At 50.5% G+C, this 26,140-nt stretch overlaps 3 protein-coding genes across 3 annotated transcripts; 2 read left to right on the plus strand and 1 right to left on the minus strand.

Annotated features, from left to right (window-relative positions):
* The first annotated feature begins 65 nt into the window (after positions 1–65).
* On the plus strand, positions 66–10,056 carry TNFAIP1 (TNF alpha induced protein 1). Its single transcript, XM_026016158.2, has 7 exons — positions 66–263; positions 3,093–3,410; positions 4,220–4,389; positions 4,803–4,892; positions 4,969–5,021; positions 5,838–6,033; positions 7,478–10,056. Exons 2-7 carry the CDS (start codon positions 3,206–3,208, stop codon positions 7,712–7,714), a joined length of 951 nt encoding a protein of 316 aa, XP_025871943.1. The 5' UTR covers positions 66–263; positions 3,093–3,205; the 3' UTR covers positions 7,715–10,056.
* Positions 10,057–10,222: 166 nt separating this feature from the next.
* Positions 10,223–19,512, minus strand: POLDIP2 (DNA polymerase delta interacting protein 2). Its single transcript, XM_026016144.2, has 11 exons — positions 19,258–19,512; positions 17,815–17,896; positions 16,458–16,555; positions 15,456–15,552; positions 15,222–15,297; positions 14,694–14,801; positions 14,105–14,241; positions 13,300–13,326; positions 12,920–13,045; positions 11,835–11,914; positions 10,223–11,282 (listed from the first exon to the last, which is right to left on the minus strand). The coding sequence occupies exons 1-11, from the start codon at positions 19,416–19,418 to the stop codon at positions 11,168–11,170; spliced, it is 1,107 nt and encodes a 368-aa protein (XP_025871929.1). The 5' UTR covers positions 19,419–19,512; the 3' UTR covers positions 10,223–11,167.
* A 23-nt stretch (positions 19,513–19,535) lies between these two features.
* Positions 19,536–24,320, plus strand: VMA12 (vacuolar ATPase assembly factor VMA12). Its single transcript, XM_026016238.2, has 6 exons — positions 19,536–19,836; positions 21,285–21,358; positions 21,684–21,773; positions 22,283–22,325; positions 22,537–22,649; positions 22,959–24,320. Exons 1-6 carry the CDS (start codon positions 19,626–19,628, stop codon positions 23,052–23,054), a joined length of 627 nt encoding a protein of 208 aa, XP_025872023.1. The 5' UTR covers positions 19,536–19,625; the 3' UTR covers positions 23,055–24,320.
* The last annotated feature ends 1,820 nt before the right edge of the window (positions 24,321–26,140 follow it).

The following is a 26,140-nucleotide window of genomic DNA, read 5'->3' on the forward strand; positions in this document are numbered from 1 at the left end:
CCAGAGGCCTTTGCGGCGGAAAGGCGGCCGGAAGTAGCCGAACGCTAACAGCGGAATACTCCCAGGGGCCCCTGCCTCTCCCGTGATTGGGTGCTGGGCATGGCTGCGGGGCGGGCGGGGCTGGGCCGCGGCTCAGGGCGGAGTCCGCGGGCGGAGGATGTGAGCTCACAGCCCGGGATTGCTGGCGGGCAGGCGGCCACAGCCCAGGGCGGCACGGGGTCGGCTTGCAACCCAGCTGAGAGGAGACGTGCCCCCCGGGAACGGTGAGAGGCGGGGTGCGGGTGCCCTGGGGGACAGGATGGACGGGCCGCGGGCTGGAGCAGGAGCAGGAGCCCGAGCCTCACCCCGGGCTGGGGAGAAGGCGTGGGACGGCGGAGGGGAGATGGAGAGCGCAAGTCCTCCACTGGGGTGGATGTCAGAATCGGTCTGCTTCTCGGCGTGAGGAGGGGTGCGGCCCGGGGAAGACTCCACCGACCACAGAGAGGTTGGGTCTCGCTAATCTTTCCAGACCTTTGGGACGAAGCCTAAGATTTACACCTCGGATTTCTGCTGGATCCGCCCCCTCTACCCAAGATTGGCCACCCCCCACCCACCCACCCCACCGAGTGTGATGGATTTACGGGTCCGTCTTCTAGGACCTTGCCTTCTTCCACGGCCGTGGTTGTGGTCCTGCCCTTCATTCTGCTTAGGTTCCCATTAGCCTCACTGAGGGAGACTCGGATACGCCCTCAGCCCCAGGCATCCCCAAATACCCACACACAAAGTCCGGAAGGAACTGCAGTGAGGCTATCAGTGGAAACTTCATTCTCTCTGGAATTACTTTCTGGGGCGTCACCTGCCAAAGATTCCTGGAGCCCATTGGCCCGGGAGGAATCTGAGCGGTCGGCATCTGAGCTGACGTCATCCAGGGGCTCAAAGCAATTGCTTTGTAGGCTCTGTTGGCCACCCTCTAGCCTTTGAGTTCCTTTACTTTGGCGGAACATATGTTTGCTTTCTTTGATCCTGGGGAAATCGGGGCTAGACTCAAAATGCATAGGGGACTTGCTAAAACCTGTTAAGGAGTGGATTTACTCTATTGGGGTGGGTGTGGGAAGGTGAGGTGATTTCATACTATCACGTGTTACTTAGGGATTGGACAATCTGCTGGAGAGGTTCATCTCCTCCGTACTCCATCCTTGAGGCAAGTGAGTCTCCTGGACAAGCCACCAAAGAAATTTGGCATTTCAGAAAGCAGCCGCTCTGGTCCTTCCTTGGACAGTCTTCCTAGAGGGCTACCTAAATCTTTTCAGGGACAACTTCAGTCTAACAAACTGAAATAGATTAAATACTTTCAGATGTGCATGACGTTGTGCTAATCACTGTTTGGGATAGTAGAGCAGTAAACTTGGGGAAGCCAGTGCACTGCTTCTGGATCGCACTTACAGGAGGTGATGTGCAACAGTAAACTTTTGCATACTGTGATGACTGCTGAGGCAATCACACCTTTTTTTCTGTCTGCATTACCAACACTGCAGGCCAGGCATCCATCAGTTGCCTAGACTGCTGCTTCCTTTACTCTTCCTGCTTGCTCTCGTGCACCATTACAGTCCATTCTCTACAGGGCAGACAGAGTGATCTTTTCAAAATGCAAATAACTCAGGACCTATCACTCCCCTGCTTAAAACCTGCCAATCGATTACCATTGCAATAATATAAAATGCAAACTCTCTAATATGAACTGGCCCGTGCATTACCTGATTTTACATCAAGCCAACTACCCTCTTCTTTCTAAGCACTGGACATCTTGGCCTTCTTTCTGTTCCTGAAATTTGTGTCTGATTGAGAAACTTTGCACTTACTCTTCCATCTGTTTAGAACACTCTTTCAGACTTCAGCTGGAATGTCACCTTCCCAAAGAGGGCTTCCTGTGCCCCCATCCGTCTTAGTACTTCTCCCTAGTCATTCTCTTATCCCTAGTTTATTTATTGCATCTTACCTTCTGGAACTGCTTACTTAAAGGTAAGGTTGGTATCAATCTCTCTGTTCCTACTGCTTAGCATAGTAGGCACTCAATCTTGTTTTACTGCTGAATGAATTAAATGAAGTAATGTATATATTGTCTACACACTACCTAGACCATGGTAAACATGCAGCAAATGTTTGTTCTTTTTTTCAGTGAATGAATTTTAGTGATTCCTTAGAAAACCAAGATGTATATATAGTATAGAATCTAGCTCCTGAGGGGTGACCTGGCTTTTCCCTCCTCTGCTTTCCTCACTCCTCCTTCCTGTGAATGCCTATCTGTGTTTCAGTTTCCAAATCACTTAAAAGTTGTTTTTAGGTTTATCATCTGGTCTTTTCCAGCCTTGTGGGTAGGGAAGAAAGGAAGGGATAGGGCTGGGCGTCCTTTCAGGAAAAAGAAGTAAAAATAGCCATCCTGTAGTTGTTCTAGCCTGAAAAATGGTGACAGTTTCAGGAACTTGGGACAGGGCGGGGATCAAGAGAGGTGAAGGTGAGGAAACCGCTGGGACCTGGGTAACTCTGCCGGGAACATTGACCAGTACCCTCCACCCCAGCTCATACCATGCTCTCCTGGAGCTGCTTTTATTTTACTTTCTGAAGTCACACTGTGGGTGGTGCTCAAAGTAAGCACTGGCGCAGGCTGCTTCGGAGCCTGGAATCTTTAGAAAGGAAGTGCATCCTGTCCTTCTGGCTCCTGGGACTCTCCTGCACTGGCAGAAGTCTTGGGTCCTAGGAATCTTGGGAAGAAAATATGTGGCTCCCCAGGGTAAAGACTTCTGCTGCCCCATCTGCTCCTCAAACCATCTCAGACTAGCTCCAAGGGTTTACTTGTCCTCTGTGCTGCCTTGACCTGTGCCGAGGCTCAAGGAGGCTGGCGAGATGATGGGCAGGCTCTGGAAGACTGTGCTGGTTCACAGTACCATAAAGAGGAGCAGGAATGCCTTCTTTTGCTGTTGCCTGGGGCCTTAGCCTCTGCCAGGGAGTCTTTTGCTTGTCAAGGAGAGAATGAGTACATAGTCCCTGCCTGTCCCCTCTCAGCTGAGGGCTCTCCACTGCTAACTCCTGTCTTCTCTCCTGTCTCCTGCTTACAGTGCTGAGAGTATGAGGCTCTGGCCTCCGCTGGCCACTTACTCGTGATCCTTCCACCACGGCGGAGCCTTCCAAGCCAACCTCCTGCCGTGTGGTGATCTACCTGCAGCGGGAGATGTCAGGAGATACCTGTCTGTGCCCAGCCTCAGGAGCCAAGCCCAAGCTGAGCGGCTTCAAGGGAGGAGGCTTGGGCAACAAATATGTCCAGCTCAATGTGGGGGGCTCACTGTACTACACCACCGTGCGGGCCCTAACCCGGCATGACACCATGCTCAAGGCCATGTTCAGCGGGCGCATGGAGGTGCTGACTGACAAAGAAGGTGAGGCACAGGGTCTCATTGGGCCAGCTGAGGAGGGAAGGAAAGAATTCCTGAGGAAGTGCTTTGGGGTAGGGCTTAAGCCTGGCAGGTCTAGACTCCAAATTCTCTTTTCCTATTACTCGCTACAGGACTCTTTCACCTGGAATCCTTGGTAGAGTTTCAGAATTCTTTGAAGTTGTACATAGAATGGTGTGTGCTTCCACATTTTCCAGGGAGAAGATCCATACTATTTTTTTTTTTTTTTTATGATAGTCACAGAGAGAGAGAGAGAGAGAGAGAGAGAGAGAGAAAGAGAGAGGCAGAGACATAGGCAGAGAGAGAAGCAGGCTCCATGCACCGGGAGCCCTATGTGGGATTCGATCCCGGGTCTCCAGGATCGCGCCCTGGGCCAAAGGCAGGTGCCAAACCGCTGTGCCACCCAGGGATCCCAGATCCATACTTTTTAAACATGCACAGAGGACTAGATTCTCATAAGAACCACCTCTGCAGCGACTGGGCAATGCACAGAAGGCAGGCAGGGCCTGGTGGTTCCTGTGTTGCCAGGAGGTGGGCCTGAGTGCTCCTGAGCTTAGACCTCTGGGCTGCCACAGAGGCTGGAGGACCTCTGCCTTCCACAGTATGTGCCATCTTCGGTTGAAAAGAACAGCCACAGACCTAAGAGGTGGTGTGCCCACTTCTGTTACCCTGCGCCATGGGCTCTATGCTTATATGCTGCTTACCCCCTGCCACCAGGCTCGTCAAGTGGCCTTTGCCTGCTGCTTGGTATCTGGGAGCAAAGAGTAACTGTCCGGGGCTGTCTGAATCCCTAGGTTGGATCCTCATAGACCGATGTGGAAAGCACTTCGGCACCATTCTGAATTACCTCCGAGATGACACCATCATCCTCCCACAAAACCGGCAAGAAATCAAGGAACTGATGGCTGAAGCAAAGTATTACCTCATTCAGGGGCTGGTGAACATGTGCCAGACTGCTCTGCAGGTATGGTAATAAAACGGGGTTAGGTTGAGGAGGTTGGGAGTTGGTGCCACCCTTAGCGACATAAAGGTCCAATTCCTGAAAGGTCGTGTGACAGATATGGTTGGTGAGTCCAAACCTAGTTAGGTACACCAGCTGTTGGCCAGGCCAGGGACACTGGCAGCCAGTCAGTTTGTACGGTGATGGACTCAGACAGTATGACTATGCCCAGCTTCCAGCTTCTGTGTCGTGATATCCGGATTTTAGGTTTTCTGGAAATGGGGTTCCGCTTGCCAGCTGGCAGTTTTTGTTGCCAGGTGCCTCAACAAGCAGAGGGTAGCTTTGACAGAGGGGTCTGACAGCTTCTGGGGAAAGCCTGGCTTGGCCTGGCAAGTAGGCGATCTCAAAAAAGGTTCTCAGCTGTGTGTGTCCCCCAGGACAAGAAGGACTCTTACCAGCCTGTGTGCAACATCCCCATCATCACGTCCCTGAAAGAGGAAGAGAGGCTCATCGAATCCTCCACCAAGGTACTGGGACCTCTGAGGGCTACGGGCAGGGGAGGACGGGACCCTGGCTTGGCCCTCATGCTCTCCTCCCTCCCAGCCCGTGGTGAAGCTGCTGTACAATAGAAGCAACAACAAATATTCTTATACCAGGTAGGGTGGGCATCTGGGGGCTGAGGGCTTGGGGGCCGGGCTTGGGGAAGGGCTGAAGAAGGAGCTAGAAGGGCTAGGCAGCCAGCGACAGGGCAGCTCACCCAAGAGAAGCCACCTGCACTCCTGGCATCATTGACAAGGGTCTGGGTCTCAGGCAGGAAGAACAGAGAGAGAAGGGAAATTAGGGCAGAGGCATTTGGAACTTGCTGCAGGGCCCTGGCTGTGATATAGATGAGAACAAATCGGAACACACACACACACAACACCCCCCCCATCCCACCCCACCCCCACCCAACATGTCCTGTCAGGCGGCGTGCCAGGTGTTTTCCCAGCATTATCTTATGAGGTGGAGGAGGGACGCCGGGAAGCCCATGGCTAGGACTCCTCCTAAGCCAGCATTCATGCTTCAGAGCTGGGCCAGTTTCTCCCTTGCCCGCCAGTGTCCTCTGAGCTAGCCACAGGTATATGCCGAAGGCCGCAGGCTCAGTGAGTCCCCGTGGACAGACATGTAGCCAGCATCCCCCCTACAGCAAGGGAACGAATCCTCTTGCTATTTCTCTTCCTTTGGAGCCTAATGAAAGGAGACCTCCCTCCCTCAGTTCTCTCTGCTTTAACTTCAAACCAACTCCCCTCCTCTTCCTCACAGGCCCCCAAACCCAGAGGGTGCCTGCGACCCTTCTTCCTGCCCCCTCTGGCATCTCAACTTTTCCTCAGTTCTGCATGACAGGGAGGAGGAGGGAGGGAGGCACCCAGCTAGCACCCTCCCTCGTGCTGGAACCTCACTCCCAGGCCTGCTGGCCTTCATGGGTTTTTCAGCAACTCCGACGACCACTTGCTGAAAAACATCGAGCTGTTTGACAAGCTCTCCCTGCGCTTCAACGGCCGCGTCCTCTTCATCAAGGACGTCATTGGCGATGAGATCTGCTGCTGGTCCTTCTACGGCCAGGGTCGCAAGCTGGCAGAGGTGTGCTGCACCTCCATTGTGTATGCCACGGAGAAGAAGCAGACCAAGGTGTGGGGGCTTCCCTCTGCGCAGGTCGGGACACCCCAGTGTAGCCCCAGCTGTGCCTTTTACCACAGGGAGTGAAAGGACATTCGGTTTACTCTGTTTTCCCCAGATTCACATGATGGTGCTGGGCAAGGACAAAGCCAGTTCAAGGAGTTCAGGGAATGGCTTGGGAATCCTTTGTCAGCTGAGAGGTGGGGGCTGTTGACCAGCAAGGAACAGTGTGGTGCAGTGGAAAGGACTGGGTCTTTGGAGCTGGCCCAATTCAGGTCTGAATTCTGGTTCTACCATTTACCAGTTTTCTGACTTTGTCCAAGCCATTTAAACCAGCTGGGCCTCAATTTCCTCACCTGCAAACATGGGCATGATGGTATCCAGTTAATGAAACTATTAGGGAAATGACGTGCTTCCTAGGAGCAACAGTGCAGGGTCTGATCTCTCTGGCTCCTGCCAGTTGGGTGTTCCTGGTCAATCAGCTTAACCTCTGCAGTTAACAACACCGCGCCAGGTACATGTGAGGGGTTTGACAGGTGATAGTTAACACAAACTCAGCAAACCCTGACCTCCCAGACTGCGAGCAGTCAGGTCCTTCCCAGAGAGAAGCTGTCCGCTGTGTGTATAATGGAGGCAGCAAAGGCCTTTGCTGGGCTAGAAGGGCAGCTCACTTGGGAGAGTTGTGTGTGAGGGGCTTGAAGCAGCCAAGCTTGTATAGCACATGCTCAGCCCTCAGGCCCCCAAAATGCCTCGAGCTGGGCAGTCTGAGGGTTGGGGTAGGACAGCTTACAGGAGGTGGCTCTGCTTCCTTCTGTTGTTTTGTGGGTGGGGACTCCCGTGTATCCGTATCAACAGAGTCAGGGTTCAGGGACAGGTCTCATGCGGGCAGTTACACTGCAGAAGTGACAACAGCACCTGTCACCTTCCTTAGTGTTTTCTTTTTCATGAACTTTTTGACTCCTTACATTCCACCTGTGAGACAGGCAGGGCTAGAGCATTGTCCCCATTGACAGATGAGGGAGCGGAAGCTCAAGGTAGGCCAGAATTCAGTCACCTGTCTTTCATGTAATGTTCACAACAGCTCTCTGAAGTAGATACTAGCCCTGATTTTACACAGGTGGAAACTGAGGCATAGCAAGGCTAAGCCCAAGGTCCCACAGCTAGTAAGGGGTGGAACTGTACTTAAGCCCAGGTCTGACCACAGAGCCAAGGCCCTAAGCTCCGCACGTAGTAGTTCATCAGTCTGGGATCAGGTGGGGTGTGGGGCATGGGCCCTGTGGCATGCTTATGGCCACAGAGTACAGCTCCTCAAGTCTCCTTCAGAGAGCCCTCCCCTCCCTCATGAGACAGAAAGCTCTATGAGGAACTCATAGAGCCAGCAGAGTCATGGGCCCTGACAGGTTGCTGCCTTTCTGGGATGAGACGCCACTCAGTCCTCCTGCATTCCTTATCCCAGGTGGAATTCCCAGAGGCCCGAATCTATGAGGAGACACTCAACGTCCTACTGTATGAGACCCCCCGAGTCCCTGACAACTCCTTATTGGAGGCCACAAGCCGAAGCCGCAGCCAGGCTTCTCCCAGTGAAGATGAGGAGACCTTTGAACTGCGGGACCGGGTCCGCCGTATCCATGTCAAGCGCTATAGCACTTATGATGACCGGCAGCTTGGCCACCAGTCTACCCATCGCGACTGACAAGACCCTCAGGGAGTCAGGACACCCTGTCTCCCCTCCTGTGGAACCCCGCCCCATTGGCCACCCCCCACGCTGGCGCTGGCTGGGTTTCTGCTCCAGCACCCAGAGGCATGACAGGAAGGCAAAGGGCCCGGCCAGAGCAGGAGAGGGACCAAATTCATTTGCCCTGCTCCCTGAGCACTTCACGATGACCACATCCTGGACCCTTTGCTCACCTTTCCTGACAGGGAGCTGCTTCTGCCCCTGGGGCAAATGGACTGACCTGCCCACCTCCTATGAGAACAATCTTCTCGACCCTTTGCTGAGTGTCCTTTTGCTCCACTGAAGGGCTGCCTTGAGGCCTCTGAGGAACAGGCTCGTTCTGGTGCTGTGGAGGCCCAGTTTCTTACAGAAGGTGGGGCTCCTTTTTCCCTGACGTGTTTAAGCACAGGCTTCATGATTTTGGTTTTTAAAAAATTATCTAGGAAATGAATAGTTTTAGGTCTAACAATGAGGGGACTGGGTATATGTGCTACCCCTCTAGGGGTAGTCCCCTCTTGGCCTTTCTTGATGCCTTTGGGGTCGGTTTCTTTAAAGCACTTTGTACTTTTATTCAGGAGATTTGTATTCTGCCCTGATCCCCATCATCTTTTTCTGACTCTAACCCCTCTTCCCTGCAGAATCAGTCTGAGAGGGGCTAGAGAAGCAATAAAACAAAGAACTACCTTTGGCTTTGCTGAGCTGGCCAGGCAGCTGTTTCAGATAGCACACGGGAAGGAAGGGCATTTACGCTGGGAACTGTGGTCCTAGTAATGCTCACGAGAAAGAACACTTTAAGGTCATATAACTGACTCCTAGGGCCTTACATGATTGCTAGATTCTCTTGCCCTCGGCTCCAAGGCATGCTTTGCTTTACTTACTAGAAAGCCAAAGCGCCATGATGGGGCCAGGAGCATGAGGCCCAGAAGGCAAGCTGTGGAGCCTGTGGGTACTGCGCTCGATGCCCACCAGCCGAGGACAGGGAACCCGAGCTCTGCATTCCCAGCAGCCCTGTGCAGAAGTGGCATGTGCTTGGCCATTGGCTGGTTACCTCCTGCCCACCCCGTACTATTGGTTTTGTGTCCTGGCTGGGATGGTGGTTCTGCCCAGCCTTGGGTCTGAACCCAGGGTGATGTGAGCAGCCTAAGTCCTTTGAAAGGCTGGGTCATGTAGCCACGGAGCTGCTGAGCCCCAGCTCTTGGGCAAAGGAGCAAGTTCCTCCTTGGGGCTTTTTTTTTCACGATCTTCTGTTTGGCTTGGCCCTTACCTGAATTATTTTCCAAAGGAATGCCATCAGGGAGAGAGCTGCTCAGCCAGCCTAGCCCCATAGCCACTGAGTGGTAGCCACCGGGCAGGAACACAGGTTATCAGGGCCCTCTCCTGACTATGGTCACTGTAGCTAAGTGGCCTGCTTATGGCTGACCCACTGGAGCCTCTGGGCAAATGCCAGGCCATGGTTCAGACACCCACAAGGACCTGAAATGACATGATGGGGCAAGGGAACCGTGACTAACCTGGCATTTTATGCTTGTCACAGCCTTGAATATGTAGACTTTCAGGTGAGGCACCCTGCTCATCAGCTCCAAACACTTCTTCCAGCCCTCAATGGAGTAACAAGATGAAGACAAATCCATTTCTTTGGCCAGATTACGACTTTGGCTTTGTGGCTTTCCCACAGAGACTGGAATGCTCCTGGCCCAGGCTGAGGGTCTATTTCCTCAGCCCTGGCTCTCTAGCCCTCCGGCCCTCCCTCCTGAGGCCTGCTAATACTCAAAGCCCTGGCTCCCCACTGAGGTATTTTAATGCCTGTCCTTTGACCTCCTCTGCCCTGCAGCCTCTTTACAGCTTTGACATTTAGATCCTCAGCTGTCTCAGTGGTGATTAGTCTTTCTTCCTTAGAAAGCACAGTAATCCTGGACTGATCAAAGTATCTCCCTGGTCTTAAGAAAAATACTAACATTGCAACCACTGAAGTAATCTTAACTTCTTTACTCAGACTTTGTGGCATATGGGTTTGGGGAATTTTCTCAGCCCCATTCTGAAAGCAGCTCTTGGCTGTGTGAATTTTTCAATTCGGAGTGGGGGGGGGGGGGGGCAAACAAAAAGTGTGGATGAAGGTCAAACTTTGTTGGTTTCTGAGAAAACTAGAAGCCTGCTGTTCATCACATGGGTTTTATTCTTATCTCACCCACGTCTGCCTAAAGGATGGCCCAACTCCTGCCACCAAGAGAACTGCTTTGCCACTTAACTGTAATCCTTTGTTGCTCACCACAGGTGATGGAAACAAACACTAATTTCTAATAAAATTGTGTTACACTGCGGTAGTACAGAGTCGTGCTTGCAGTGATTAGAGCTGGGTCAGCTCACTGCTATGGACACAGTTGGATTTCCCATTCATCACCTTGTGTTCTCCCAGAATCATAAATCCTATTGCACTCAGTTGCCCTGCAACCCGGGCTCCCCCTGGTGGAGGATTAAGGACGACACTAATGAGGGCTGGAACTGAGATTTAATATTAAGAATAAAACGATCTCTTTAACAATCACTATGGTAGTAGGGAAGCAGGAATCCTAAGACTCGGGAAAATGCAGCACATTTCATCTCTGGCTCTTGGAGATCTGCAAGCAGCTCAGAAAGTAGCTTGGCTCAGTCACTGTCCATACGTAACTAAAGCTCCTTGGCTGAGTTTCTGCATTTTCGGTGTGGAGGCTCAGGGCTGGCAAGCTATTCCAGGGAACTTGAAGGGCTTGCCTCACTCCTTCCCAGGCCCAGTGAGGCCAACGATGTCAATGGTTAGCCAGTGCTGAGAGCCTGAGCCTGCTGCTGGCCTCCTGCTCTGCACTTAGCAGAGGATAAAGAACGAGTCCAGTCTAGCCCCCAACCCACTGGCTGAGAGGCATGATGACCCCAGGAGACATCCAGCCAAGCCCCAGCCTCAGGAGAGAAAGAAACAGATACATACTCTAGTAGATGGGGCAGTTTCCTGGAAAGGCAGCAAAGGAAAGCAACCAAGGGCCCCAACTACACCAAAAGGGGAGCCTGAGGCCCCGGGGGGGGGGGGGGGGGGCGGGCAGAAATGGCGAGGGTGGCCAAGTGTGCACTGGTTTATTGACCAAACCTCATATTCCAAACAACTTGTGTGACAGGCCAGGAAACCCCAGGCCTGTGGCAGCTGAACATAGAATTCCTGGTGGAAAGCTTTACTGGAACACAGTGTAGCCAGGGCTTACAGGGGAAGCCAGCCTTGGAGGAGTCCTACACAGGTCTTTTGGAGGAAACGATTACACCCACGCACTGAAAAAGAACCCCACAATCAAATGGCGCAAATGATAAAAAGACCCACTGTGGCCCATGGTGGAGAGAGAGTTCTGCAGCAATTGTGGGATGAGAGCTGTTCTTCAGGGGCTGAGCCTAGGCACTCAGGCCTCAGCTGGCCTACCAGTGAAGGCCTGAAGGTGGTGTTTTCTCATCTTTATTGCTTTCCAGGGAGAAGGGAGGGATCCGGACATCAAAGTGGGAGCCATCAGGCCTCTCAAAGCGGAATGTGCCCCTGTGGGTTAGAGAGAAGCTGGGTTAGAGGGAGCGAGGGCTGAGGCCTTACTGAGGCTCTTGAGAGCCATAGGCCCTCAGCTCCAGAACTGAACACAGTGGATGAGGCAGGATGGGCTCTCTTTGGCCCAGCTCATGTCAGAATAACGCTGGTCCAGAAACCTCAGAGCCCTTTCTGGCCCTACATGAAAAGAGGAAACGCAGCTGTCCTGATTCTGGCCCTTAGATGCATACTGCATAAGCTACCCAACTATACTATCAGGTTAAAGAGTGAACCACCGGGAAAAAAAGTTGCCCTCCATGGGCAACTTAGTGCAGCATCAAACCACCAGACCTCTTAGGCCTAAGTCCTCAGTCCGTGAAATTACAGGGAACTAGAAAACAGGAAGAAAAAATTAGACAAGTCCCATGCAACAATCAAGAGCAAATAAGGCTGCATCTCAAGATGTAACCTGGCCCTGAATTAACCACAAACTACGAGCTCTCACTTTTCTGACCTGCGGCTGTGTCTGCGGGGTGGAGGTAGCCCTGTCCCCTGCCCGTACTCACTTACCACATATGCCCGCTGGAAGCTTGCAGGGAGACATGGCTGCTGTACTGGAATGCGGGCTGCTCCTTGGATAACACTGGTTCCTGTAAGGGTTCAGGCAAAATCGGTATGGCCAGACAAGCTTCCTGTACCCCAGGCCACATGCTGACTGCCAGAGCATCAGGAGGATGCCCCTTAGGCCTCCCACAGTGACTGCCTGCCAGTACCACCTCCCACGGCATAGCCATTGACCTGGGCCTTTTATTCTGATTCTGGGAAAGAGAACCTCAGACTTAACATCTGTGGGCATGGGGCAAAGATGCTAGGCATAGGACCTCCTCTGTAAATACCCCTTCCAGAGTCCATTCACTGAGTGCCTAGATGCCAGGCACCACGGTGGTGCTCTGTAACCTCTGCTGACTTAAACCTCCTAGTAATTACGAGGTAATAGGTGTGACCCCCATTTTATCAGGAAAAAAACTGAGATTTTTGGTTAAACTGGCCCAAAGTTATGTGGTGAGTAAACCACACATAGCTGGCATTCAAAACCAGACTATCTCACTCCAAAGCCCTATTCTCAATATCCCACCCTGCTTCCCAACTCCCTGCTAACATGGAAAAACGGATGTTAAATGTGGCCCCTGGCCATTTCTTGTGACTTTATTTCTCAAGAGACAGAGTTGGGTAGTGCAAGATTTGCAAAATCAGATCTCTGTAGACTAGCAGAGGATGCAAGTATGTAAAGAGGCAGAAGAATGACAACCAGAAGCGATGGGATGAGTGGGGTTATTTTTAGTAAGGCTCTGTGCTGGCAATAAGACCTCTACATAAGCTTTGATGTCAGACTCCCTTGGATTCATATCCAGGCCCTTCCACTACCAGCCACACGACCATGGGCCAGTTATTCACTTCACAACCTCTCTCTTCATCTGTGAATCAGGTAGTAAGAAAACTATCTCATGGTGGTGTTGTAAGGTGTCACCCAAAACAGCCCAACACATTCACACACTGCCTCTGTCCCTAGCCACAGAGGAGGAGAGCAGGCACTCAGCCCCCAGGCCTGCTGGGAAGGAACAGAAAGTAGGCATTATTGGTCTGATGATGCTTACCCTGCCCACCACTCCTCGGCCTCTCACTGTCTCCAAGGTGCCAGATAAACTGAATATTCTCCAGTGTCGCTCCCGGAGCTGCACCACATCACTATCGAGGTTCTCTAAGCGGATACAGTAGCGCCACTGTGAGGAGTGGAGGAGAGAGTTCACAGCTGAAAAAGAACACCTCAGGCCAGTATTCTAGGAAATACTGAGAGAGAGTTCACAGCTGAAAAAGAACACCCCACCCAGTATTCTAGGAAAGCAAAAGGCAACAAAGTCAGACAACCTGCAGTGCACAGCCCCACCCCCTCACCCTGCGCCAGAGGCAAACTCCAACCCCCACCACCACCCTCCTAACCTGTACCCCCATCCTATCCCCCCAGGCACACACTCACCCAGTAGACATGGGAATTCTGGGCTTCCTGGGGAAAAAAACAAAGAATTTAAGTCCCAGAGGGCAGAAACGTCTGTTCTAATCAACAGTTCTCCAACTGAGTAGGTGTGTTCCAGGAAGGTTACAGAGACAGAACAATGCTGTTATGTGTGGGATGGAGAGTGGACTACAGCCAACAAACCCAAGAGAAGACAGCCTCCCCTGGCCTCGTCCCTGGCCTCCCTCCTCCTTATCCTATCAAGATCACCAACAGAGCTGGATGCCAACGGAAGTCAGCCACAAGGCCCTTCCCTTTCTCCCCAGTCATCCAGCTAGCTGCTGCCCCCAACTCCTGCAATCACTGCTGGCCCAGGGCACTGCCCTCCTCATCGGCCCTTCCATAGCCCAACACCATGACAATACTTGATGTGGTAACCTCTCCCACTACCATGAGCTCCTGTAAGGCAGGGACACGGTTTCATTTTTATTTGAAGCTCACAGCCAGGCAAGAAATAGTTCAATAAACATCTAACTAATGCATATAAAGTGTGAAGATCAGCCTATAGAGATTTAAACAAGTATGTGTATACTCTTCATAAACAGGAATCCCCTGAACCAGAACAGAAGGAAGAGTCAGCCTGGAGGACTCCATCCCAGAACTTGAGGATTTACCTGCTGCTCTAGGTCCCAGTGTCTGCCCCATATGTGCAGCCCTGGGAAGCAGAACCACGGGGCACACAGTTTAAATCTGGAACCCACTCAAGCAGTCACACTGGGAACAGCACAGAAAACCTGGGGGAAGGGGCCCAGGCCAGGTACATACACACCCTCATGCCCATGTAGAAGGGGATGACAGTGACACGAATGTTCTCTGTTGTCTCCCGGTGAACATCAGAGAGCTCCAGCCAGGGGTGGTTCTTCTCTTGCCAGGCCCGTAGTGTCTCCCGGGCCACAAAAGGGGGTGCTGAGGCAAGAAAGGACTAATCAGTCAGGCCCAACCCCAGGGGTTCTCCAACTGCCCCTCCTAGAGAACACTCCCCAGGGCTGGCTGGGGAAACGAGGGACCCAAACATGAAGCAAATGCACAGTCTGGAAGAAGGCACGAGGCCACCAAGAATAAGCCCTGAGGAGTTATGTGACATCCTAGGAAGAGAAATGGGCTAGGAGTGAGGAGCTCAGGTTTTCTGACCCTATTGTAACCCTGACCTTGCCACTCACTAGCAACCTTGAGTCCCTTCTTATCATCCCTGAGCCTCAGCTTCCATGTCTATGAGGAAGAGATAACAGCCACCCACCCGATAGGTCTAATGGGACTTCGAATAAGGTTGTGGATAGGGAGCTTTGAAGTTACTTCTATAACACTATCTTTGAAGAAAGGGCCCTCTTGCTCCAGCTTCCCTTCTTGAGAAAACTCACCTTTTGTCTGGTCATACAGAAGAAATCTTTCAAACAGCTCATGCTGGATGGGAACCTGATCGGTAGAGGTATAGGGGAGGATGTCTTCGTGGCTGACATAGTCCAGGCCTGGCACAGGGAGGAAAAGAGGCAGTGAAACTCACACAGGAAAAAGGGAGGAACAAGGCTGAAAAGAAACACAATTCCAGGGGGATCCCTGGGTGGCTCAGCGGTTTAGCGCCTGCCTTTGGCCCAGGGCGCGATCCTGGAGTCCCAGGATCGGGTCCCGCATCGGGCTCCTGGCGTGGAGCCTGCTTCTCCCTCTGTCTGTGTCTCTGCCTCTCCATGTCTATCATAAATGATGGATAAATCTTAAAAAAAGAAAGAAAAAGAAACACAATTCCTGGCCTTGTCTCAAGGTTGGATGAGCCTGGTACCATCACTCTCAGCTTGTCTCATCCCTCCTAGCAGATTAGAGGCATCAGAATCTTCTCATTGAGACCCACCAGACCTCTCATCAATAGGCATATTCAGATGCTCATTACTCACCTGGGATGGCGTAAAGGGCCCGGCTGTCATCATGGTTAGCCAAGAAAGTCACAGCTTCTGTCTGAGATCTCTGAGACTAAGGCAAGAAGCAAGTCAGAGATTTTCTTAGTCACTATCCAGTCCTGAGAACGTGGGCCCAGTGCTGATCCAGGCTCTCTGGGACCATCCTCCCTCTCTCTGTTCAGGCCTTTCCCATGGAGAGAAACCCCTGGCCCAGCCATCTTGCTTACTTACTATATGTGGACAGTCTCGGGCATCAATCAGCACCTGATAGTAAGTGTGAGTTTTGCCTTTCACCTCCTTAGAACCATGGCCAGCAGGATTCTCTGCTCTACAGGGTAAGAGAAGAAGCCCAATATCACCCGAAGAGAAACAGAAGTAGTGCCTGACCTCGCTCCCTACCACCTCCTTACCCCCAACAGACTAGTTAATGCAGGCTCTGAAGGGGTTTCAGCAACAGCTGCTCAGCAACACCCAGGCTCAGCCCCTCCCCAACCAGAGGCCAATAAGGGAATGCGGAGGGCCCATGGCTCAAAGTCACCATTTGTCTTACTCGCTGGCTGCTTCTTGGAAGAAGGGGACCGTGCTGAGAAAGTCAAATTGCCCTTGGCCTTGGCTCCATCCATGGAGCCCCAAGCACCCCACTCTTCTCACATGGGGATGTCTATGGGGATGTCTATGATTACTTAATGGAACTAGGCCTTTTTTTTTTTAAAGGATTTTATTTATTTATTCATGAGAGACACAGAAAGAGAGAGAAGCAGAGACACAGGCAGAGGGAGAAGCAGGCTCCATGCAGGGAGCCCAACGTGGGACTCGATCCTGGGTCTCCAGGATCAGGCCCTGGGCTGAAGGTGGCACTAAACCGCTGAGCCACCGGGGCTGCCCCGGCCTTTTCTTTTTTAATGTACTTGTGTAAGAGATCGAAAGAAAGGTTCTAACTGAACAACAAAAAAATCAAGAAAATTAGTCCCTCAATGCTTTTTGGGTGACTTATAATGCAAATAGAGAACAGCTTGGGAAAGCATCCTGGGGAGGCCTACAGGGACCCTCTGACTTAAGACTGTCCCTGGCACTCAGCACTTTTATCTCCATGGTGTCAGGGAAGTACCCTGGGACTATTTCCATGGCCCAGGAGAATGTTGAATTCACCCCAGGGACCCCAATTACGTATGTTGACCATGAGTCAGGCCTCCTCCTGGGGGTACTGCGAGGTGCAATGACAGGGGTACTTACTTCTCTGGAGCTGCAGAAGCCACATCCCGGTCATATAGTCTGGCCTGCCAGGGAAACAGGACGACACCTCGGTAGCCAAAAACACTATGAAGGAAGAGCTAGGAGGAAAGAGAGCCTCAGTGAGGAAGCAGTCCACGTCCACAAGTCCTTCCAGGTGGGACTCAGACCGCTAAGCAGCACAGGTGGCTATAATCCCAGCACAAGATCTTGCCAATCTTTCCCTTGAACTCTGTGATCTACCCTCACCAGCTTCAGGACACTCTTACCTCCTCTTTACCTGGCTGACTTCTACTGATCCTTTAGACCATAGCTTAGGGCTCTAGGAAGCCTTCCCTGACCTCCCCTCCACTCAGCATAATGCTTAGCCACAGACTCCATCTAGACTTCCTCTCTAGACTGCCAGCTCTACGAAGGCATTGCTTTCTGAGTCAAGTTCAATGCACAACACCTGGTCCATTGCAGGCATTCAAGCGGGAAGCTGAGTAAACAAAAAGTCCTTACTTACAAGGGGCCTAAATCTATCTCAGTGGATCTCGCACAAAGCTGATACGAAAACAAGAATCTCACACCCACAGCTTATATTACACTGCAATCAGTTCAACTATGACAAAGAATCAAGAGTTTGCTTTTCTTTTTTTCTTTCTTTCTTTTATTTTCTTTAGAGAGGGAGCAAGGGGAGCGAGAGAGGTAAGGGAGAGAGACAATCTATAGCAGGCTCCACACCTAGCCCAGAGTCAGACGTGGGGCTCGGTCCCAGGACCCTGAGATCATGCCCTGAGCCAAAATCTAGAGTTGGACATTTAACTGCTTGAGCCTCCCAGTCACCCCCAAAGGTTTGTTTTTCTTTCTTTCTTTTTTTTTTTTTTTTTTAAGATTTCATTTATTTATTCATGAGAGATACACAGAAAGAAGCAGAGACACAGGCAGAGGGAGAAGCAGGCTCCCTGTGAGGAGCCCATTGTGGAACTCAATCATGGGACTCTGGGACCACGCCCTGAGCTGAAGGCAGATGCTCACAACCACTGAGCCACCCAGGCATCCAAAGCTTTGCTTTTCTGAAAGCTCCCTTCACTGGCTTCCCACCTTCCACTAAATTATAGGATTCAACAATCCGGCTCTCTCCTTCCTTTGGTTCAAATTATCTCTGTCCGCGCTAACTTAGAAAGAGAACCCTTTGATACATGAAAAGGATTCAGATCCAGGAAAACAGAAACCCCATCTTAAAAAACCTGTGATTCTGGTCTGGCACTGAACACCAAGGCAGAAAACTATAACATTCAACCCTATGACCGAAGCTGACCCTTTCAAGATGCAGGGCATATCCTGAAAATGAAAAATGACCCAGCCCAGCACTCACCTGCCCGGTCTCATATTTTCCATTCTGTTTTGGCACCTCAAATACACCAACCGTCTCCAAAACTTTGCCCTCGGGTCGGTTTCTGGTTAGGAAGGAAAAGAACAAGCAACTGAAAGGCTGAGGAGGTAATGGTACCTAGCCCATCAGAAAAAGCTACTAGGATACCGAGGGGCCAGGCAGTGACAGCAGAGAAAGGCCCAAGCCGTGGGGCAGAGGTGAAGCAGGGAAGGGTCCTGCCAAACCACCACTCCAGTTCCCATCTTTTCCTCTTTGAGATCTAGCCACAGGCCCTGCCTCGGTTTCTGTGTTATGTCTGACGGCTCCCACATCACTTTCTTCTCTCTTCACTCTCAGCATTCCTCATATCATGCCCTCGCACCCTGCTTATTTGTACCTCTTGCCTGTTTCTTTCCTGACCTCCCACAGCATTTTAACTGCCCTTCCCACCTTGCATTTCTGCTATTTGTGCCCATGTCTCATCTCCACTAGAGACCGTAGGTTCTCTGGGAGCAATGCCTGTGTCTGATGAGCCTGTGTTCCCCCTCAGAGCCAAGTGTGTAAAACATTTGTTCTAATTCCATCTCTGTCTATGCCCAGAAACTGCAGCCTTCACCCTGCCCTTGAAGGGCTTAACCATTATCACCATATGTCCTACTGCACTCCCCGCATTGCACCTAGTAGTCTTTCAATCTAGTTTTTGTTCAGATTTACATCAAATTTCCCCTGGGTCTTAAGGTGCAAATACTTATCATCCATCTTTCCCCCACACCAGTGTCTAATTTCAGCTCCCCCAAAAAGGTCAGTTCTCTCAGTGGTCTCTCTGGACAGGGCTGCTCTTTCTAGGGGTCCTTCCAAGGTCTGCTATTCTTAGCCTTTTGGAGATGTGAACCTTATGCTCCCTCTCACGTGATCCTCCAGGCCGTTTGACCTGCCTGTCCCATCGCTAGAGACCATGCTCACATCATCCCCGTGACCTCAAGCCCCCTCCCCAGGTCACACACTAAGAACCAGTCTCCCCACGGTCACGCTGAAACCTGGGCCCTATGCAGGGCCCTCCTAAAAGTCCTGTTTCCCACTTCGAGCATCTTTCTGAGGGAGGCCTTGTCCTAACCCGGGGCTGGGGTTCATGTCAGAGCCCTAAAGTTTAATTAAAAGGCTGCCCACTAGCAACAGCGCTCGAGATCCCCATCTGGGGAGGCAGGATTCGCTCTGGGAGGGTTACTAGCTCCCGCTCAGGGCCAGCCCGGCGTAACCCGGGGCTCTGGGCCGCGCTCCCTTCTCTGTTCCTGGCGCACGTCCCAGGCAGGGCGGGTCGGCTGCCGGCCGGGACCCTCTCCCGGGTCGCACCCCAGTCACCCTCGGCCGGCCGAACCCCCCGGCCTCCTCGCTGGCCGGAACACGCTCCCCGGGCTCCAGGGACGGGCCCCGCGCTCAGTCCCTCACCGGGACGAGAGGTGCCTCCGCGTCGTCGCTGTCGCCGCTGGCGGGAAGGCCCCAGCTCCACCTGCCACACAGAGTGGCCTCGGCCCCCGAGCCCCGGTTAGCGAGCGGGCCCACCAGCGGCTGCCCACGGCCAGGGCCCGCCGGGCCACGCAGCCCGCCATGTCCCGCGGAGCGCCCGCTCGGCGGCCGACACTGGGCCCAGGCCGCGGCCGCGGGCGTTCTGCCCCCGCCCCACACTGCCCCGCGCCGCGTCCCCGCCCCCTCGGCCCTCCGCCAGGCTCAGCCCGCCCCGCGAGCGGCAGGCTCCTTCCGGCGCGCGGTGGGCGGAAGTCCCGGCCCCGCGTCACCTGACCCTAAGTCCGGTGGACATGGCGTCTTGCCTGCTTGCGGGTGATCGGCTGGTGCGCGCTTTGGCTCCCGGTGGGGAGCTGGAGCCAGAGCAGCTGCCCCGGAAGCTGCGTGCAGAACTTGAAGCCGTGCTGGGGGAGAAGCACAAGGACGGTGATTTTCCCAGTGGCCCCTCGCGCCTGGTTCCCTTCCGCCTGATCCGAGATCTGCATCAGTACCTGAGAGAGACGGGTGAGCCCCAGTCTCCAGCCCGGACTCACCTCCCTTTTTCCAGAGCCTTCTCCCACCTCTGGCATCGTTACGAGGGGGAAAAATGCCATCACTCTCCGTCACCTGAATGGTCATCTAACCAACCCCAAGAGTCACCTCATAAACCGTAGGGCAATACACTCCCTTAACAGCTTCCGTGGATGGGGCTTTCTCGGGATGGCAGAATTTTCTTGTGCCGTTTCTGCTCTCTTGAGAGTCTCCCCTTCACTACGCAGCCCACTCCGGGCCGCCTGACCTTTGAGGAGGTCTAGTTTTAAACCGGTACCGCCGCACAAGTTCAATTTCTTAAAAGCCACATTAGAAAATGACGTAGGATAGTGAGCTTGTCCTGTTTGGAAATCTGGATTTCTTTCCATCTCAAAAGCAAGCCAAATCTGATAGGGTTTTTTATTTTTCTCTTTTTCTTTTTTTTTTTCTTCCACGTAGGATGATGGAAAGCCGTATTGAAAGACCTGACCTGGGAGTAACACCTGAGTGCTAGTCCTAGCTCTGCCACAAAGTCCTCTTGGAGAATTCATTTCTTTTCCTTGGGTCTCAGTTCCCTTAACTGTAAAGGAAGGGAATAGGACAAACTAGTTTGTAAGCTCTTTTGCCAGAGTTAACATAGCCTATCCAGAGGTACAAAGGGTAGAACACTCAACTATTAGAACTAAAACATACTTGATGACAAAGATACTTAATTCATTACTTTGTACTATGACAGTCTAAAGATGCTTTCCTTCGTTACTTACCTACACACAAAAACTTTGATATTTTATATCATTCAGTTCAAAGACATTCCTAAAGTCCTTTGTAACTTCATATTTGACCCATGGACTATTTTAAAATGTATTTCTAAATGTTTAAACATATGGAAAATTTATCATTATGCCTGTTATTGATTTCAGATTCAATTGCATTTTGAACAGAGACCATAACTCTGTGATGATTTCAATTCATTGAAATCTGTTGAGACTTGTTTTACAATCCAGCATACGGTCAATTAGAATAAATGTTACATGTATATTTGAAGAAAAAAAAAAGAACTAAAACATACCTTAATGATCATCTAGTACACTGTTCTCTGAGCATTTACCATCACTGTGACTTAAATCTATTTACGGCAGTTCTATTGTGGCCACAGCATGACTTAGTCTAAAGGTAAACTTAAGTGGCTTACGTGTTAGCTGTGACGTGAGCAAGATAATTGAGAGCTAACACTTAAAGTCAGCTATGTGCACTAAGAGATATTTATGTGGAATTGTTCTTGATTCTTCTCAGTTGAAAATGAGCTTCGAAATGAATTAAAATAGGAATAGCCATGTTTTATTTTGATAGGAAAAAGCAGAAGGGCCAGGCCCTTTTCTGATCTTAATCCTTCAAGCTCAATTCTACGGGTCATTATGTTTGTGGAAATCTTTTCTTCCTAGGTTCCACACTATACCTTCATGAGCTCCTAGAAGGCAGTGAAATCTATCTCCCAGAGGTTGTGAAGCCTCCTCGGGTATGTAAAAGATATATTTGTGAGAAGGGGTGTTGACTAAATTAGACTTATTCACAGTACATTCAGATTTATGAAACAGCCTTTGGGCTCAAAAGTTTGTCTTTTAAATCCTTGAGGGCTGGGGTGGGGAAACTGGATATCATCCTCCCGGCTTGACAGCTTGGAAAGTAGATCTAAAAAAAACCAGTTCCAAAGCAGGGGAGGCAGAACTAGTACATGGGTCTCTTGGCACCCTTAGCAGTGCTTTGCCCCCTGAAACCAATGATTGTGGCATGGTTTTCTAGCAAGCTGGGAATATTCTTCTCCTTTGATTTTTCTGCCTCAGAACCCAGAACTAGTTGCCCGTTTGGAGAAGATTAAGATACAGCTGGCCAATGAAGAATATAAGCGGATCACATACAATGTCACCTGTCAGGTAAGGGCCTGTTCTTCAATACAAGGACTGAGTAGCCCCTGCAAGCAGAGCCCTGCACTGAAGAGGTACAGAGGGGAAAAAATACCACAGAAGCTTGGTTTTTATACCTATCAGGGACCATAGAAGTTCTGTGCTGCATACAAACCTAATATTCCCACCTCATTTACTGAGACTCAGGGCTCAGGTGGTGACTGATTCTTAAAAGTTGTGGAGCTAGAGATAAGCCTTAGAGCCTTTCTTCTGACAGGGCTCCCTGTCATTCTGTGGCATGTTCCTGCCCTAGAGCAGAAGAGGAATGGGTGGGTACTGGGAACCTATGTCCTTTCTCTGAAATGTCTGATCTGTGATCCACAAAAAAAAATCCAGCTGGTCCCAGACAACAGAATCCATCGAGAAGGCAGAGTTAATGTTTTGGGAAATAAAGAGCAGAGCCCGGATTGACAAATGAATACTCTGGACTGCCTCTGAGCTGCTTCCATTTGGAATCATTTGTGTTTTCTTTTCCCCAGGATTCAAGGCATGGTGGGACTCTTAGTGACCTGGGAAAGCAAGGTGAAGTACTGGGAAATCACCCTGTAAGCCTCTCCCCTGGGAGGGGTTGGTCACAGCCCTTCTTCCCACCCCAGTGCCCTGGGTTTAAACCTGAGCTATTCAGGCTTGACATATGAGGGAAACCCAATTGATAGGGGAGGTAGCCCTGATATAAGAGGGCCTTGTGGAGGATGCTGACCTAAAGGTTTCTTCCTTGGCTTTTTCCCTGAAGTGAGGTCAGTGAAAGCGCTGGTCATCACCATCTTCAACTTTATTGTCACGGTGGCAGCTGCCTTCGTCTGCACTTACCTTGGAAGTCAATATATCTTCACAGAAATGGCCTCAGTAAGTAGGCACTGGGCAGGGCAAGGTGCCCCGGGTGGGAGTGTTGGTGGGAGAGGGAGGACATATGTGAAGGTGCCTTGAACAAGTTAGATGTTAAATATTTATGCAGCGAACAAGAGGAACATTTGAGCTGCCCTGCAGTCGTGGGTACCTCAAAAGAGAATCCAGATCCTCTTTTCTTCCCTTCCTCCCAACTTATGGGCTGGGTTTTCTTCCCTTCCCCCCATCCTTTCTAGAAGTGCTGGAGGCTGCAGAGCTGGATGCTGGCCTGCATCCCCTAAGCCTGGTTTTCTCTCTCTCTCTCCCCAGCGAGTACTAGCTGCATTGATCGTGGCCTCCGTGGTGGGCCTGGCCGAGCTGTATGTCATGGTGCGGGCGATGGAAGGCGAGTTGGGAGAGCTTTAACTCATGGTTCATTGTCAAAGTCTGGAGCAGGTTTTGGGGGACTTCAGGCTCCCAGCTGCCTGACTCAGAGTCAACCTATCAGGCTCTTTGTCCATAACTCCGGTTAGTCAGAGAGCTGTACCAAGGCTGTTCCTGCCGGAGCCCTGTCCTCTGTCAGTTTCCAGAGGGGCAGGAAAAGAGACTCAGAAAAGAACTGCTCTTTCAGTTCCCTCTCCTGAACCCAGTGCCCATCTGCCTTCTCTAGTCCATCTCGGCACTGCCAAAGCTGGGGTTTTTTTTTTCTATCAGGAGTAAAGGGAATCCAGGTCTTCCCAAAGTAGACCATACTGTCTTGAACCTCCCCAGGTACACAAATCAATGGTCATCCTTGCTTCAAAGATGCTTCACACAGACCTGTAATTTAGATCAGTAACCTCCAAAAAAGCAGAAAGGATTCCTTTTCTCTAGTTTGTTTGGGAAGAGGAACTGATCACAGGTTATTAAATAAGAGAAGGACAGGTTGGTACAAGGATGGTGAAATTGGGAACTAAGCTGCCACATTTCAGGAATCTTAGTTTCGGTCTTCATCCTCTCCTGGCCTTTTTCAGATTTTCTATATGCTTTTACCTGTCTCTTCCACTCACCAACCCTCCTCAAACTTCTCACCTTTCCATCACCCTTTGCTCTGCCTCCAAAAATGAAAACAATTCAGATGGCAAAACAGTATGTCTGCTTTTAATTGAAAATCTCCTGTGCTTGTATATGTTGATGGGAAGAGTATCCCTACTGTGGATTATCTCAGCTGATAAAGGGAGATGTTCTTTGTAGATATGGACTGTTTCCAGATTTAACTGTATATGTGAATATGAATAAGCATACACATGAATATGTATATGTAACATTATTAATACATGTACGTATTATCCGTTAGCCTAATGGGGTAGGTTTTATGTAGGTTCTTAAAATGTCTGAGTTTAGGGGAGTGCGAAAAATAGTTTGTTAAGTGTGCACAGCTGAGTAATTGCTTTATGTGATTACTTTTGGTCTTTGTAACAATCCTGGAGGTTGGAAGAGGAAATGGCTTTAGGCCCCTTTTCCCAAAGACAAAACTGAGGCTGAGAAAGATCAGATGATCTTTCCTTCTCTGTTCTGAAGTCTGAAATTCTGTGTAATGTTAAACTTCTAGGAACTTAGATTAGTAGGCATACTGATAGAATCTGTGTAAAGGTACTTAAAAACTATCAGCAATAGTTATTTATCCAATAAATATTTACTGTATCCCCTGTATTCTTCTTTCAAATCTTGTGACAACACAGAAGCCCAAAGATTCCTCAGTTCTTTTCTTGTTTTTTTTTTTTAAGATTTTATTTATTCATGAGAGACACACCGAGAGAGAGAGAGAGAGAGAGAGAGAGAGAGAGTGAGAGAGAGAGAGAGAGAGAGGCAGAGGGAGAAGCGGACTCCATTCAGGGAGCCCGATGTGGGACTCAGTCCCAAGACCCCAGGATCATGCCCTGAGCCAAAGGCAGACACTCAACTGCTGAGCCACCCAGGCGTCCCAAGATTCCTTAGTTCTGATAATTGTTCATTGTTTTTGTTTTTGTTTTTTTTTTTAAGATTTTATTTATCCTTGAGGGACACAGAGAGGCAGAGACATAGGCAGAGGGAGAATCAGGCTCCATTCAGGGAGCCCCATGTGGGACTCGATCCCAGGACCCCAGGATCACGCCCTGAACTGAGCCACCCAGGCATCCCTCAGTGTCTGTTTGTAATGGTATACTCCTTTCCATTTGTTCACACTATGAAATCCTGTGGTCTTTGGTCTTCCTCCCCCACCCCCACCCCCTCACCCCCAGGATACTCATGGGACACCTGGGTGGCTCAGTTAGTTAAGCATCTGAATCATGAGTTCAGTTCAGGTCATGATCTCATGGGTTGTGAAACTGAGCCCCAAATCAGGTGCCACATTCAGCAGGGAGTCTACTTGAGTCTCTCCCTCCCTCTCCCTCTGCCCTGGCCCTGCTCACTTTCTGTCTCTCTCTAAAACAAATAAATCTTTTTAAAAAGAAAGAAAGAAATTACATGCTTGTTGGTTCAGTAGACATTTGTTCTAGTGTTTGTCAGTTTCTGCTTGATACATAATCAGCCTGAACTTCTCTAGACAGCACATGAGAGAGAGGAAAGCTTTCATTCCTTCTGTTCCACCATAGATCACTTTGTTGAGAAATCTTAGAATTTCTATTGTTGGTTGAAAAAAATGTCAACTGTGAGAAAAAGTGCAGGTGGCATTTTATAATGTCTGTAGCAACCCAGACCATTTAAGACCGAGTTTAAAAGCCACACTGAATTTTTGTGGAGATTCATGGCTATACTACTTGCTCCTATAGCCTTAAGCTTTCACATACCCCCAGATAACTGGATTGGAAGGTTGGAAGACTTGTAAATGTTAGATGAAGAACAGGCCTCTCGAACAGCTTCTGACCCGGGGCATCCTCTCACCTGACATTGGAGTCATTCCACACACACACACACACACACACACACCCCTTTCACTAGAATGGGGTCCTTACCTGATCCCAAGCCTCTACTCACAAGCCAATGGGCTTCTGTGGCATTGAACACTTATTGAGAGCTCCTTTATGAGCCGAGTACTGTGCCAGCTTCTGGAGATCAAGAGGTAGAAGACCTAGTTCCTGCCAAGGAAATCTTTCCTGTGCAAAGTGTTTTCCATGTGCAGGGGCTAAGTTGGAGATAGCAATCAGGCGGTCTGTTCTCCAGTTCTTGTCGCAGAGAACTCTGCTCCCAGCTACTTCCTCTATATCTCAATGCTCCATATTTTTTTCCAGCGCAGTCTGGGCCTGGGGCTTCCCAGGGCAAAAGGGGGGTGCTTGGCAGGAGGCCAAAGGAACAAGAAGTTTGGGGCCTTCCCAGTCTCCTAGCCTATTGTATGGAGATGAAAGGCAACTCAGGTGAATTGAGAGCTTTTATAATATGTCACAGCACGTGAAGCCTTTCACTTAATACTGCTTCTTAACCCCATAATGGAAAGAAGACAAGTATTATCACCCCCTTTTTGCAGGCTCATATACTTTCAGAGAGTTGCAAGG

The sequence above is a fragment of the Vulpes vulpes genome, chromosome 2, assembly GCF_048418805.1.
Source record: "Vulpes vulpes isolate BD-2025 chromosome 2, VulVul3, whole genome shotgun sequence".
Taxonomy (NCBI): domain Eukaryota; kingdom Metazoa; phylum Chordata; class Mammalia; order Carnivora; family Canidae; genus Vulpes; species Vulpes vulpes.

Coding starts and splice junctions, on each gene's coding strand:
- TNFAIP1 (XM_026016158.2), top strand. CDS start 3,206: ATGTCAGGAGATACCTGTCTGTGCCCAGCCTCAGGAGCCAAGCCCAAG. Junction 3,411..4,219: donor GGTGCTGACTGACAAAGAAG/GTGAGGCACAGG, acceptor CTGAATCCCTAG/GTTGGATCCTCATAGACCGA. Junction 4,390..4,802: donor TGTGCCAGACTGCTCTGCAG/GTATGGTAATAA, acceptor TGTGTCCCCCAG/GACAAGAAGGACTCTTACCA.
- POLDIP2 (XM_026016144.2), bottom strand. CDS start 19,418: ATGGCGGGCTGCGTGGCCCGGCGGGCCCTGGCCGTGGGCAGCCGCTGG. Junction 15,553..16,457: donor GCTTCTGCAGCTCCAGAGAA/GTAAGTACCCCT, acceptor CTTACCCTGTAG/AGCAGAGAATCCTGCTGGCC. Junction 11,915..12,919: donor GCCGAGGAGTGGTGGGCAGG/GTAAGCATCATC, acceptor GAACCCTTACAG/GAACCAGTGTTATCCAAGGA.
- VMA12 (XM_026016238.2), top strand. CDS start 19,626: ATGGCGTCTTGCCTGCTTGCGGGTGATCGGCTGGTGCGCGCTTTGGCT. Junction 21,359..21,683: donor AGGTTGTGAAGCCTCCTCGG/GTATGTAAAAGA, acceptor TTTCTGCCTCAG/AACCCAGAACTAGTTGCCCG. Junction 21,774..22,282: donor CATACAATGTCACCTGTCAG/GTAAGGGCCTGT, acceptor TCTTTTCCCCAG/GATTCAAGGCATGGTGGGAC.